The sequence below is a fragment of the Ascaphus truei genome, chromosome 1 (assembly GCF_040206685.1).
Source record: "Ascaphus truei isolate aAscTru1 chromosome 1, aAscTru1.hap1, whole genome shotgun sequence".
Lineage (NCBI taxonomy): Eukaryota > Metazoa > Chordata > Amphibia > Anura > Ascaphidae > Ascaphus > Ascaphus truei.
Window position 1 is genome coordinate 365,033,338 of NC_134483.1, and position 15,625 is coordinate 365,048,962.

The window sequence follows — 15,625 nt, forward strand, 5'->3', positions numbered from 1 at the left end:
CTTTACTGTATATCTCTCACAATACCTCCCTGGATTTTTCAGCCTGCTTTAGTGTAGTTATAGAGAATAAAAATCCATCTGTTGGGCTTTCACTACATGTCAAATCAAAGTACAGTGAATGCTTTATCTGGCATGTGCTTGACATGTGAGGTGCTGGAGAAGTAAAAACTTAACAGAGCTATACCATACCATACTTGTTGTACAAATTTTCAAAGAATTACAATACATTTGGTTGCTAAATTATAACCTATAAAGTATAAAATAGTATACAGGTACTCACCAATCAACAAATAATACTGCTGTAAGAATTTGGAAAACACCCAACTGCACTCAGAAATACTCTGAGCGATCTGGAGGTGCTGGATTCGGGGTGGATTCCGGTTACTATATTGAAGATTTCTGTTGCGATATATGAGAAATTCCGGATACTAAAGCTTGCTGGTTGGTAAAATGCCGGGCAGCACAGCAGCTTTTACTGTATTTGTAATACGTTTGGCCTGGTCAAATACAGAACATATTTATGTTATAAAAAGGCACATCCAATTTTGGCACTGATGACAAACCTTTCCACTTAAACAGCAGTCCAAGCTTCAGTTTTAAATCCCCCCCACCTTTAATATGTGCATTAATACAATACACACAATTATACGAAATTAGCTAAGTTGCCGATCGATCGGGAAGAGTCAGTTCGGGGGTTCACTAAATGGCCGTCAGTGCAGCAGAAGAGGACCACAGATGCAAAGTTTTGTGAGAAAGATCATGTGACCAGGCAGTCACTAGATACAATTGGTGCACTAATAGAGAGAGTGCGGGGCTCAAAAAAGGGGTGTGCCAGAGCCTGTTTTATAAGAGGACGGAGATGTGACTTTGTAAGTGGTTGCTATAGAAACAAAAAATGCTACAATTGTTACAATATAATACATTAAAAATGTCATTCAGAGTTGTTTTAAAAAAAAATGCTACAAGTATTTTCTCATAGAACAGAACGGATTATTATTATTTTTTTTAAACACAGATGTAGGATATTGGTTGGTCTGCAGCTTTCACATCCTCTGACCTTTTGTGACATCTTCCTACCAAACATGTATTTTTAACAGCAGGGGGAAAGCTGTGTTAGTACTGCACACAGGAGAGTGTGGATTTCAATGAGAAAATGCAGAGGCACACAGTTATATGCTAATTATTGCTGGTTGTATTTTAATAACCTATAACTATACTATAGTAATTCCATTGATTGTGAGTTTAGTAAATGAGCAATACCCATGTTATGCCTGTGCTATTTTTAGCATGGCGTTTATAAACTCACTCAGTGACATTCATATAGATTATTACATTATTTGGTTGCTAAAGATTGTCTTTTTTGTTTCAGGTGAGAGAATTCCGTGAAATAAGATTGTCTAGGGATAAATGGGGCAACAAGGAGATAAAGATGGTTTAAAGATAAATTCGGCGCCTTATATTAGATATTTAGAAACTCCAATAATGTTCAAGAAAAAGATAAAACCTACAACCATTAGATGACAAATGTCCATATGATTTCCAGCGGTGATCGTTGGGATTATAAATCAGGTGCATGTAATGAAAGAAAAACACATAGCATAATACTGTGGGTGATTGTCCTGGAACCAGATTCCATATTCCTCTGTTCCCCTTTACAGCTTGGGATTTATTTCTCCCTAGTTGGCTGACTGTTATTTTCCCTGTCTCAGCAGCTTGCTGCATGTGAAAAGGCAACATTATTGGTACATGTTGTTTACATAGCCTGTGTTGGTTGCCTGCAGCTCATATTCTCCTAGCTGAGAGTGGGCTATTCCTACCCCCCTGTCCTTGCTGACAGTTAGTATAGTCTCACTTCCCATCTAGTGTGACCCTTGCTCCTCACTTCCTTTTCACCTTGGACTCTGAGTGAGTAACTGCCTGCTATTTACCCCAGCAAGGCCTTTTTGTTTTACACTGTCTCATCCTTAATACACTGCACTTCAGACAGAGAAGCACTCTCTACCTACATTACATCTACCAGCACCTATCTCCCTGTGATTTTCCCTCAATAAAATTAAGAAAGAAAAGGACTTGTTTGTGCTTTGGAAGAGGGGAGACATGAGTTAGCTTACTGGAACTATTCATACATCATTCGTGACCCTGGTTTCAGGAAAGTGATTGTTTGTTACGTGTCACCCACAGTATTATGCTATGTGTTTTTCTTTCATTACATGCACCCGATTTATAATCCCAACGATCACTGCTGGAAATCATATGGACATTTGTCATCTAATGGTTGTAGGTTTTATCTTTTTCTTGAACCTTATTGGAGTTTCTAAATATCTAATATAAGGCGCCGAATTTATCTTTTAACCATATTGTTTCTACCTGGCCAGGTGGCCAGTGGTGTTTTGTAATGTGGCTGCCGCCCATCACTGCAATCTATGTGAATACTAAGGGCTGTTTTACCAATTAGTCCCGGGCCATGGTGCCTTCGCCCGCGCGGAGGTGCGCAGAGGCTGTGGGAAAGCGGATGCTTTCCCTGGCCATGGTCGACGGGGGCATTCCTATGGGCGTCACGTTGCTGGTTTGCCCTCATTGGACGAACCGCTCACGTGACCCGTGTGTCGCGCCAAGAAATCAGTTTCAACTGATTTCTTGCGCAATGCGCGCCCCCGCTTCCGCGCAATCTGACTTAAGGCGTTCGGTTCGCGCCCCGTGCGGACGCCTCCGCGCGGTCTCCCGCACCGTGGACTCGGCCTTAGATTGTTCTTCCACATTTGTTTCTAATCCTAATCGATATCAGTGTTAGTGCTACCTCATCTCTTTCTAGTTCAAGGAGATAAAGATGCATTAACTTCCTTTCACTTCAAGTCCCTTATTGTTGTTGATACTATGTGTCTCAATCATTGCATTCATGCTCCAAGCACACCGCACAATCAGCAGTTCAGAGGTTAACCGAGCGAATGATACTACAATAAGATTCTTACTGTACATTAGGTTCACAAGCCTTGCGTTTGAATGCAACCCGTTTATAATATGTGTTATTGCTAACAGCAAGTGTATTGTTAATCTGCTAAAGACAGGCAGACTAAAGAGGTTGACAAATGAAATATGTCATGTAGTTTCCGTATTTGGGTACATATCCTTCTGTATCATCTGTTTGTAACAGCACACAACCCCAATCCTTTCAATCACAAGTCTTTACAAAATCCTCTGAGCACTGCTAGTGGTGCTGAACGAACTCATATTTCCACTTCTGGCAGTGTTAATAGCTAAAGTAGCCTTTTTGCTTGCGGATGTCATTATTGACTCATTATTGCTTTTGATGCTAGTGGTGGCATTGAGCGCAGAACTTTCTGTTCTAATCAGGGTCATTACTATCTATTTTCATCAGTGCTTAGTAGGTATGCATGTACTGTATATCTTTATTAATGTGGCGCCCACAGCTGTACGAAGGCTGCGTGCCCGCTAGCGCTGAGCGGGTGGCGCTTGCCGCTTTTACTTACATATCTATATATGTAAGTCCCCGCTCACACGGTGCGGGCGTGCGCACGCACGCTCACCAATGCTTGGCGCTTGGGTAAACAAAAAAAATTAACTTTTGGGCGCGCTCAACTTGCCCGCAACGCCCCCCTCCCCCCCCCTTGCCCGCGCTTGCGAAATAGCAAGGACACCCGGCGCTCATGCTTGGATAGCTGGTGACGTCACCGCTCTCAAGCATGAGCGGGTCCGCAGCCTTAGTGCTTTACAAGAGAGACAATACAGTACAGTACAGTTATAGTAAAAGAAGTGCAACAAATAAGATCAGACAATAGGAAACAAAATTCCTGCCCCGGAGAGCTTACACTCTAAATGATAAGAGGGGAAACCAACAGAGGCAGCAGTTCAGGGAATAAGGGCAGTAGATGGCAGTTATTGGTAGGAAAGACTTTGAGAGTGGGGCAGAAGCCCTAGTCTAGGCTCAGTAAGTAAAAGACACTGACTGGCATTGAGAGTTTGAAGCAGTGGAGCCTGGTTCAATTCCCGGTGTCGACTCCTTGTGACCTTGGGCAAGTCACTTTATCTCCGTGTGCCTCAGGCACCAAAAACACAGATTGTAAGCTCCATGGGGCAGGGACCTGTGCCTGCAAAATGTGTCTGTAAAGCGCTACGTAAAACTAGCAGCGCTATACAAGAACATGCTATTATTATTCTTATTATAAAAGGTGGGGCGAGAAGGTGCTTGGCTTGTACTGAGTGTGAGGTAGTTTCACAACTAAGGGGCAGTAAGAGAAAAAGGTTTAAGACGAGAGAGAGAGAAGTGGAGGCGAAAGGGGTGGAAAGGAGACAGTTGTGGGTTGAACGTAGAAGACGAGCAGGTGCATAGCGAGGGATCAAAGCTGATATGTAGCGAGCAGCAAATGGCTGGAGAGACTTAAAGGTAAGGAGACAAACTTTGTGTGTGATCCGCAACTTGACGGGAAGCCAGGAGAGGGATTTAAGGAGCAGATGAGCAGAGAAAGTGACGCTATTCTAGCAGCTGAATTTTGGATACATTGCAAAGGAGAAATTTGTGAGGCAGGGAGGTCCGTTAGCAGTAAATTACAATAATCCAGATGGGAGAGGATAAGGGCATACATTAGTTTTAGCAGTAGCTGAACAAAGGAAAGGGTGTATCTTGGCAATACTATGGAGGAAAAAGTGAGAAGTTGTAGCCATGCCGTGAATGTGAATGGAGAAGGAAAGGGAGGAGTCAAATGTCTCTCCTAGACAACTTGCTTTATTTATAAAATGTTTTACCAGGAAGTAATATATTGAGAGTTGCCTCTTGTTTTCAAGTCTGTCCTGGGTCAGGTTAAATGGTAAAACAGTTTACTGTGATGAAAAGGGGGATATTGGGCCAGGTTTTAGGTGAAATATGAGCTCAGTTTTAGCCATATTAAGTTTAAGGCAGCAGAGTGCCATCACAAGGATATAGCCAGGAGGCAATCAGAGACTTGGGATTGGATTACAGGTGGGAGTGTAGGGGTGGATAGATATATCTGAGTATAAATGCATAGAGATGATATCTAAAGCCAAGAGTTGATGAGGCCACCAAGTGATAGTGTGTAGAGAAAGAAAATGAGAGCTCCCAGAACAGATCCTTGTGGTACACCGATAGACAGATCAACGGAAGACAAAGAAAAGTTAGCAACTGAGCAAAAATGTGTGATGGGAGAGGTATGATGTATGGTTGTATAACCTCCTAATGTACTGAGAGTGAGAGTATATAATCAGTGGGTACTCTACTAAATAAGACTCTGCCTACCCTCTCTCCTCCTTCACCAGTAAAAGCCTTAATTCAGGGTTTAACGCTCTCTATATTGCAACATGAAAAAAAAAATGATTGCAAGACTTTTCACCCTAAACCAAGGGTCAAATGGTTTGCAACTTGGGAGTTTTTCACTAGCTAGTTAATTAGTTAAGTATTTAATTTGGTAAATCAACTTTTCAATCCTACTGCCGATTTATCTTGCAACTACAGATATTTTCACTTTGCCATATTTTTTATTGCTCTTTTTACTATCTGGATTTCAACTCCTAAAAAAGAAGAAGTAAACATTAGAAATGGTATACAATGTATATTGGAGTAAGGTTAAATGGGCATAACAGAAAAAATTACTGCAAAAAACAAAACATTTAGCATCTTCAAATTGTAACATTTTATAGCATTCATTTAGCAAGGGGAATCTGAAAGTGAAATGTGCCTGGAACTGGATAGAAAGTTTGTTTATCCAATTTTTTACACAAATGCTACATAGACTCTGACCAAATGTGGCAAGATTCATAGATACTATTTCTGAGTCAATAGCCAAGCTGGCTATATATAAGTCCAGGAAGCAGCGTTTGGCTGGGGAGGTATCCCTTACCTGCCAGGCTCTATTCCGGGTGCTGGTGTGCTCCCGTATCCGAGCAGAATTCACCCACGCTGTGGCCACTGGGTAAGCGGGGTGCTCTGCTCAGTATCCCCCATCCAGTTTAATTTACACTACACCTATTATAGTGCACTGTTCTTTATGTTACAGTTGCACTGGTTTACGTTTATTTTAAGCCTTCTCTGTTCTGGTTGGTCTAACGATCAACCAGATGTTCGTATCTTTTGATTAGCCGGCTTCGCCAGCCAATCATGATGAGGCTTAAAAATAGATCTGAGTCAAAAGTAGTAACCTTCTGAAAATGGTGGTTACATTACAACATTCCTAATAGATAGTTGCATTGATCCTGGAGCATTGACGATATGTCATGGGTTGGGATACTGTACCTTAGCAATCATGGATAACAATTATAGGGTACAGAGCTTTCCATACCTGAGGTTTCTTCAAGTGTACTGAAGAAACCCATTAGGTTTTGAAAACGCTGTACCCTATAATTCAATCTTTGAAAAACCCCTAATGTTGATCACCTAGAAGGTATCACACGCTACATTCTGTAGCATCTATAGGTGCGTACCCCATGATAAAAACCAGGGAACAGGTCTGCAGGTTCTGTAACCAATGGCTTTAAGTCCTTTCAGATATGATTTCACTGCCACTGTTGTTTCTTACTGTGTACACACACAATCAGATGATATGGTTTTACAGGGAGTGGCGAGGAACTGTTTCCCTGACAGGAAGGATTAATCCTGTACTCTGATGAGAGGGAAGTGAGTCATTTGTCATTTGGGAATAAAGTAGAGATTCAAGCACAGCTGCTCCAGATGTGAGGTTTAGATGTTACTGGAGTGCTCTAATTATCACAAATACTACATACAAGAGCACTCTTAAAACTGGTGGATAGCATGTTGTAGAGCACAAACACACTAAGCGCTTATGTTATTGAACATGAATGATCCAGAGTGTAATGAATAAAAACAGAAAGGAGTAAAAGTTATAAATGTAGGTTGCAGTCTTAGTTTTATAAATAGCGGTGCGTAATAACACTTTAGTGATTCAATAATGCTTCGGAATGTAAAAACAGTTCTAATTATTGTCATTTTAGTGTTAATTCAGATGCACATAATCTGTTTTGCAATGTTGGTGGTAATAGTAACGGAGTTACTGGTGACCATGTAATATATCTCACTACCTCCATAAAAAGAGGGCTATTTAGCTACAATGCTCTGTCTCTAAATTAATGAATGACCGGGTCGGGGGGTCGGAGGGATCAGAAAGGGGAAATTTTGAATTTGTTTACTTCAGTGGTGTGAGCCCCTGTGACGGTGAAGGGGTACCCAGGCCAGGAAATAAAGGTATTTGGCCCAGCTGGGTGCCCCTGAGCCATATTAGGGAATTGTGATTGTCAGCTCTGCAACCCAATCATGGCAGAAACACTGTGTTTTGTGATAAAACTGTATATTTACATTTCCCTGCTTCAGCACAGACCAAAATAGCAAGACCGGGCAGGGGAATGAATTACATTCAGGTCCCCCAGTATATGTCTGCGAACCCCAGAACCAGGGGGGGGAGGTGTTCAGAGTAAAGTAATTTTTAAGATTGTGTATAACTGTGAGTGTTTTAGTGTAAGAGTGTGAAAAGAAAAATGGTTTTAAAACCCAGTTAGCAGCATAGCAGGAGGCTTTTTGCTAACTTTCGCTAGGAAGCTCCTAGCGCCGTGAGATTTGCTGTGAGCACTGTTCGGGTAAAATCAGGAACTATCATGTCGCGCAATTTTTATAGAGTTATATAAAAATGGATGAATTAAAGTCCCCCTATTTTAATTGTACAAACATGTTAGGCATATGGGGATTTTTATGTAACACGCCAGAGACAGCGTGGCTACTCCAAGCTTCAAAGGCAGTCCAGAATATGGGAGTGTTAAACCTTTTGTTAGCAACAGCTTCAAAAGCGATCCAGGATATGGAGGTGTTAAACCTTTTGTTAGCAAGGAAGAGAATTTCAAAGCCACCCTGGCAAATGGCTGCTCTGCCCAGACTGAGCGGCTCCAGGTAGAGGGGACGGGCCTCATATGCTAAGCGGCCAAGGTGCAAAGTTGGCACATGCCCAGACCAGACTGAGAAGCCCCTCTACCAGGTTTGCAAAGTAGTGACAGGTCCGTGATAGGGTTAAGGAATTATTCCAACAGAGTAGATTGGCGGCATAGGTTAAGTATAGGCCTGTTTAGTGCCTAAGAAACCCTGCAGCCTATGGGGAAGGAGTTCCATCATGTAACAAGATTTGTCATGCAGTGAAAGATCCATCCTGTAACAAAACTTATAACTAGTAAGTGTATTTTTCATTGTAATTGTAAATCAAGCCGTGTATGTTCATTCTATAAACAAATTACAATTTATTTTATCTCTTGCTTAGCTCAATCAAAGGATCCGGGTATTTTGGTGTTAAAAGCATTGGTCTCCCGTAACAGCCCCCCCAGAGATTAAAGCTAAACCTGAACACATCACACCGTACTACTATCAGAGAATTTGAATAGGAGATGGGAATCTATCTTGTCAAATTGCTGTAATTCTATATGCTTTGAAGCATCCTTCCAGGCCGTTTGACCAAAACCTGCATTAACGTCAATGGGGGAGTTTGACTGAAAACATGCCACAAGGCTTCTTTGGAGAATATAGAATTAATCACTCCGTGGTATTGTTAATTGTCATTGCAGCAAAATGCAAGACTGTTAAGCAAGGATTTGACATTAATTTTAATTATCAAATATAATAAATCTCCGGATTTTTAAAAATTATGAATAAAATAGAAAAAAAAATGTAATAATTTACATTTAGGGTCTTTAAATGTCAGATTACCCATACTCTCCATGATGACACTACAATGAACCCTCCTCTGATTTTTGCACCCTCTCAAATTGAGGAACCAAAGGGAAACATTAAGGTTGCTATATAGTCAAACCCAAAATCATCACAACAAAGAGGGAGAAATTCTGATTTGTTTAGACAGACCTCGAGTAAAAAGTGAAAAATACACAGAGGGTACAAGAAAGGTGAGAGACAGTCCTTTTGTCAGAATGACATCCTATCTTTCTGAGACTAAGTATCAGGGCAATCTCGTGGTATTTAATCTTAGCGATTACTTTAGGAATACAATCAGAAAAGGCGACTTTGATAAGAAATTACTGAGAAGGGAGTATGAGTGTCTCTACAGGTTAAAAACACATCTTTAAATAGCTAGGGTGGTTTGAGCAGACTTTTATTGCACTGAGTGCTTACTAGTTGTTATGAACTGTTTGCAGGCTTCGTCACATTCTCCCTGAATCATGTGCCTGTATGTAATAGAGCGCAAACTGTATGCTCAAAGCAGTTGTCAGACAATGTCTTGTCTGTGCCTTGTTTGTTACATGTGCTTCAATCACACCTGAAGAAGGGAGCACTTTGTTTGTAATTTCAAATGGTCTAAGCTCATGTAAGATTAGAAATTGTCAGCTGCCTCTTTTGAGTTCACACAAATTTCTACTACATAAAAGAACACTAAAGCCACATGGCCTAAATGAGGGCTTCATCTTCTCTGTTTATATAGACCTAGATCTTATTAGAATAACATTCTCTGCTGCACAGATACACATCTAGGACAACATCTGATGTACAGCAGGCCCTAAAAGTTGCCCTAATCCTTTATGGTGTTACTGTATATGATATTTCCTACCAATGTTGCTATAAGCTGATGACTAGCTACCCTAATTCAGAATGATTAGTTTAGTTTCCAAGTATTTTATTTTTAAATTAAGGTCTGCTAAATAAATGTGGTGCTTCACTCATGTGTTCATACAATGTGGACTCTTTATAAAGGTCCACATTGTGATCCCTCTTCAATTTAAATAACACATCAACCTGGTTTCAATAAAGTTTGTGTATATACACTACACGTCTGTATCCAGAACTACCCTACTTGCATTGTAACAGCATTCAATAGTTGGCGGCTAATGCTATTTAATACAATAGACAACAAATGTTTATTACGCCTTACAGAATTTTGAAGCGCTCCCTAACAAAACTCTGCTTTTGGGGCAAAACGTACGTCAGGTGATTATGATGTCATATCCTTGCTCAAGATGTACCTGACGGGAAGCTGTAGAGTGATAGACACTGTTGTAACAAATAGGTAACATTTCCATATGTGTGTTTATTAACTTTGTCCAGTGGCCCCTCCCTCCCAGGGTTTAAGCTTGTCCCTCCCCACTTTCCAAGTAAGCAGGTATTTTTCATGCAGCTGCTTGGGACAGATCCAATGCGATCATTCTTCGTCTAATTATAGAGGTAAATAACAATTTTAATCAGTTAGTGTTAGGACCTGCAATATTTGGTCATGCCTTGATGTGGCTTGCAGGCTTAAATGCTTTGGCCAAAGGGTTTAACTAAATGACCCTTTTTCAAGGGCTATATAGGTATTTCACTGTATATTTTTGTCATATTGGATGTAGCTTTGGGCTTCTCTGTTTTTATTGTAAACATTTAGCCACGCCCAGTAGCACTCCAATTGACACTATATATAACTATATATATATACAACTATATATGTGTGTGTGTGTGTGTTCAGTGTCATCTTTCTCAGATAATTTAAATATTTTTATTGTCCTGTTTTCACTTTCACCATCATTAAGAAAAAGTGCACCAAACCCTTTAAAGTATTTTAAAACAGTCATTTTTGAGGGTTATCTTAATGAACACAAACGTAAAGTTGTAATTAACCAAAAGTCACTGACCTCTTTGAGAGGTTTCAACACTCGCAGGGTTATTTCCCTGCTAGAAACTGCAACTCCCATGAACCTTTGCAATAGGTCAGTGATGTTAGAGCCCTTATACAGTATGGCTAGATCTGCCATATAAGGGCACTGGCATCACGGAGCTGACTACAACTCCCAGAAGACTTTGCTGGTTGCAGTTTCAGACTGGGCTGGGACAGCACTGATGCAAGGAGCCTAAGGAAAGTTTAGCTAGTGATCACAGCAGGGTGTTCCATTCAAAGCAGGAATAATAATGTGATAATCTTAGGCCAGGTCCAAGCTAGCTGCTGCAGCGCCCGCTGTGGCGGACGCTGCAGGGGCAAAATTCGCCCCACAATGGGTCCGGACCCGTTGCGAAGGGGGGCCGCAGCGCTGCGCAGACAAACTCCTGCTCTCAAGAAAATTGAGATCAGGAGTCGCGACGGAGCGCTAGGCCACGCCCCCCGGCAGTTCAGCCAATGAGGGCGAACCTGCCGGGTGACGTCACGCCCCCTGTGTCTTTCCCCCTGCACCTCACTGCAGACCGGGGGACTTGGCGGCACGTGCCGCCAGCCTCGCATGCGCGTGTGCAGCGCAGGCACTGGGGCCGTAGCCTTGGATGTAGCCAACTTTACTGGCCCCGACTGCTGCTGCTTGCGTTTGGGGTATGGTTACTTCACCGCAAACAGTTGAGGTGCTGAGACAGAAACTTGGCTACCGTACATCTGTATGAAAAAGAGTCAACTACTTGGTTGATAGCACCACCTATGAGGACTATATTAATTAAAATAAATATATCTTTAAAAAAAAAAAAGTACATATACAATTTGAATTCACCAATTTTTTTCATTTACATTTTTTTCCGATCACCAGAACAGGGGCGATGCCAACCTCCTGCTTCCCCCCCTCCCCCTTCCCCCCCTCCCTCTCCCCCTTTCCGCCCCCTCCCCCTTTCCGCCCCTTCCCCCTCCCCCTTTCCCTCCCCTCCCCCTCCCCCCTCCCCCGAACATCTATTTCCAGCCCTGGTGGAATTAAAAACATTGACAGATTTGAATTTGGTGTTTATCGGTGCACATATTTTCAGTTTCCATACTACTTTTGATTGCAACATATTCAGCATTGCATTGAATAACAAATAGGGATTTCAGTTTTAGGTTGACTGAAAAACACCACCGATTGATCATCTTCGACTTCTAGTTAAAGCCTCTTGTAGCAGCCTAAACATAGGTAGGAGACGAACGCATCACATGGAAACAAAAAATTAATTACAACAATAAATGCACAAACACCAAATTTTGTGTCAACATTGATTTTTGGAAAATCACAAAAAATAAATAAAGACAGCCAACTGAAATCCCTACGTGTAAATGACAACGTCTCTACAGTCAGTAGACAAAAATCTATCTTCTTTAGGGTGTGCTGTACTGTACTTTGAAACATAAGCAGCAGGATATGCCTCCGTTTTAGTGCCTACAACATGGTGAATGTAAGGCGATAGTCGGACTTCTCAGCAGGTTTGCAAGAACGGTGTGCTATTTATGCTCAACATATGTATATACAGATTGATAATACATAGATTGCATTTGTTTTCTATTTTTAATTGTGCTGATAGGGTACGTAACAGTTTACAAAGACTATACAGCCATATAGGACCATGTTTTCTAAGCAGTGTTACTCTAAATATATATTCTTGCCCCAAAGAGCTTAGAATCTAGTATGTGCACGTCACAGGGAGACAGCTCATGTAACATTTGGCAAGTTACGCTGTCTGCTTACAGTGCATTGTGCTTCCCCAAGGAAGCAGGATTGATATTCTTTATTGGCTGTATGCCAACGGTGGAGGTTTTATGTTGCTTTTTTCACCCACCACAACTTAAAATGTGTATGAGATATATATATATATATATTTATATTCACTGTGTATTTTTGTCATATTTCTCTCTTGGGCCTTCTTCAATATAGTTACCATGGTAATCAGCCATTTTGGGCCGTATTGAATAAAGCCCTTAGACTGTTAAATCTCGTACTTGCAAAACTAAATTTAACCATGTATCTATGTATATGTTTTGAAACAGTATGAAAGGCCAGTGGCTATTCAAGACTTCTGGAGACTGGTGAACCGTGGCATTGGGCATACCACCCGAATCTCAAAGAGCATTATTTCAGTTGAAGATTTTGAAACCATTGATGCTGGATACTATATTTGCAAAGCTCAGAATCTCAATGGGCAGACAACATTAACTACAAGAGTGGACAGATTTTGAATGACTGGTTTCAGACCAAGAAGGATTTGATGGCAAAGCTCAAAACCAGATTCTCTACAACATGCGTACACGGATTTCACTTCTGTTCTTCACCAGCAGAGACAACTACTATCTCATGCAACCAGCTTAGAGGATTACATAAACCATTTCAGCAGTAAAACATGTTGGACTGAAAAGAGCTTCTGATAAGACCACAAGCTGTTACCCCAGATTTTTCTGTTAGACCAGGCCTGCACAACTTGTAAGGTGAGACGGGCCTAACTGCTCCATGGAAATCAGATTCGGGACGCACGGGTAAAACTTTAATTCAAATTATCTAATTGCCAGGGTTATTTAAAAAAACAAATAACACACAAACCCCCCGCCCCTCCTCACGACTCTTACCTGCAGCGGGGTCCAGTGGCGTGCTGCGGTGATCTCTGTCGTCTCCCCTGCAAATTGTACCCTTTCCCCTGCAGGTCCTGAAAAAATGGCCGCATGGCATCAAATGTTGCCACGTTGCCATGACGTCACGCAACATTGCGCCACGTAGTGTCCTGTTGCCATGGCAAAACTGAGTAATTTGACGCCGCACAGCCATTTTTTCAGGGCCTGCAGGGGAAGCGTACGATTTGCCAGGGAAGACGGTGATTTCCACATCACGCCGCAGGCCGCAGTGAGTCCGGGCGGGCCGCATGTTGTGCAGGCCTGGGTTAGACCTTTTCCTTTACGTTGGCAATAATTATTCATGATGAAATGCTTAAAACCTGAAGGGAAAAAAAAAAAGCAAATCAAATACTTTATAATAAAAAATGTACTACGTATAACCATATTACATATATAAAAAAAAAAGCAAAAAAATAATAATTTTGCCTTTTTAATTATACCCAATTTTTATTGTAAGCAGATTTAACCCTCTATTTGCATAAACTGTTTGCAACTTGAATAAACTAAGGTTATTATGGGATAACTTAAAATGAATTTAGGCTTGGAAAAATTTATGCTAAATATATACTACCGTTTTCTTAATAAACAATATTTTATGCATTTCCAATGCATTAATAAAAGCTTAGCGCATGTGTTAACATCTGCTTGGTATTTTAGATACAGGATTTGAAGATTGTATACTGAAGATCCAATTTTATGAAATGCAGAAAAGGCAGCTCTCTCTGACTAAGTGTGACGAGATTCCACCCTCAAACCCTCTTATAGAAATCATAGAAAATAATTGTGTTAGAAATACATAAATCCATCTATTTTATCTAAGAATGATCCACCACTTTGGATTGTATACAATAACACCGTCACTATAATTCACACAAAGGCCCTTTTGATTACTAATAAAAATGTGACACAGCAATTACTGAACCAATACATATTGTGCTTGTGAAACATACCCGAAAAAAACGGTGACTAAGGTGGAAGTCAGGGATCATCCTTCTTAGAACGTAAATGTGCAATCCCACTAAAAATCAAACTTCAAAGTCAGAACATTAAAAAAAAAAAAATTATAATTATATATCTGCATGTATGTATTCAACCCGGGGGGCCTCCTCCATGTGATTTTCAGTTCTGGAGACACCCCGGTTTTTGAGATACCTAATGTTTTAGGTGCCACTGTTCTCCCATCCTGGGGAAACAACAAAATGGTAGTTAAACAGCGGGCAATAGGAAGCCACAATGGATGACCTCAACCACCTTCTTTCAAAAACCAGAAAGTGCACCAACACCTTTAAAATGTAGGTCTCTCAGGAACCAGGGATCGCCGTGGATGAATACATCATGATTCTGTTCCAAAACGACCACTCTGGTTCCATTAAAAAAACTAAAAATGTATCTCAATCGTGGTTGGGATTGCCACCAAGATAAATACGTCACATGAAAGACTGGCCGGTAAAAGCTCTACTCTCTGCTCTTCCAACCTCCCCCCCCCCCAAAACCTACTGAACCCGTTTGTGTTGATGTGTGTGCTATGTTCTTATTGTATATCTTTCTTGCTAAATCTATAGCGCTGCAGAATATGTTGCTATCCTATAGATAAATCAAAACCATATAAATCTGACGCGTAAACATGTTGTTCCTTTTAAGCATTGCCCCTGTACAAAGTAGGCTCTCAGGGGAGGATACGCAAAGCTCTGATAAGAGCTCGAGCCTACGTTTACTGCCATGTAAGTCAACCTATTGAGAAACACTTAATACCACACATAAGGAATTAAAACTGAGCGAATCGCCCACCTCCCAAGTATTGGCCGACAACTCTTGCAAAACAATAAAGCAAACTATTTAAGTATACCGATATGTCCGATTTTAATAGGAAAAAGGCACCTTGATTTGACCCCCATAAGCATGTGATTGCAATTAGTACACGTGTACTAACTAGGAGAGACTACCCATTCAAATAAAAACAGAAATAAAGAGGAGTAAATATTACATAGGAAAAATAAACTGTATTACATAAAAGTGCAGCAGTAAAAGTGCTAGCACAGGATGCATAAATCATTTAAGCGGGACCAGTTCAGGAGAACAAAGCTATTTTAGACATAAATAACAATTAAAGAATTTAAAAATAACGGTAGTGGGCTATATGGTTTGCTCTGGTATAGTGGCATACATGGTGATATACTGCGCCAGCACTGCCATTGAATCCTATGAAAACTGAGATTCTGAATTACACCAGGAAATGTGTTTTCTGGGGAAACAATGTGCCTCTATACCAGGGGTGTGCAAACTTTGTTTGCAACCCA

The 15,625-nt window shown here is 41.0% G+C and overlaps 1 protein-coding gene across 1 annotated transcript in view; it reads left to right on the forward strand.

The window, feature by feature from the left end:
• The window catches only part of PDGFRL (platelet derived growth factor receptor like), a 154,044-nt gene extending 140,182 nt beyond the window's left edge, over window positions 1-13,862 (forward strand). Inside the window, exon 6 of the mRNA XM_075610087.1 lies at window positions 12,714-13,862. Within this exon, the coding sequence (XP_075466202.1) occupies window positions 12,714-12,902 (189 nt within the window). The 3' untranslated portion in view covers window positions 12,903-13,862. The remainder of the gene's footprint in view (window positions 1-12,713) is intronic.
• The last annotated feature ends 1,763 nt before the right edge of the window (window positions 13,863-15,625 follow it).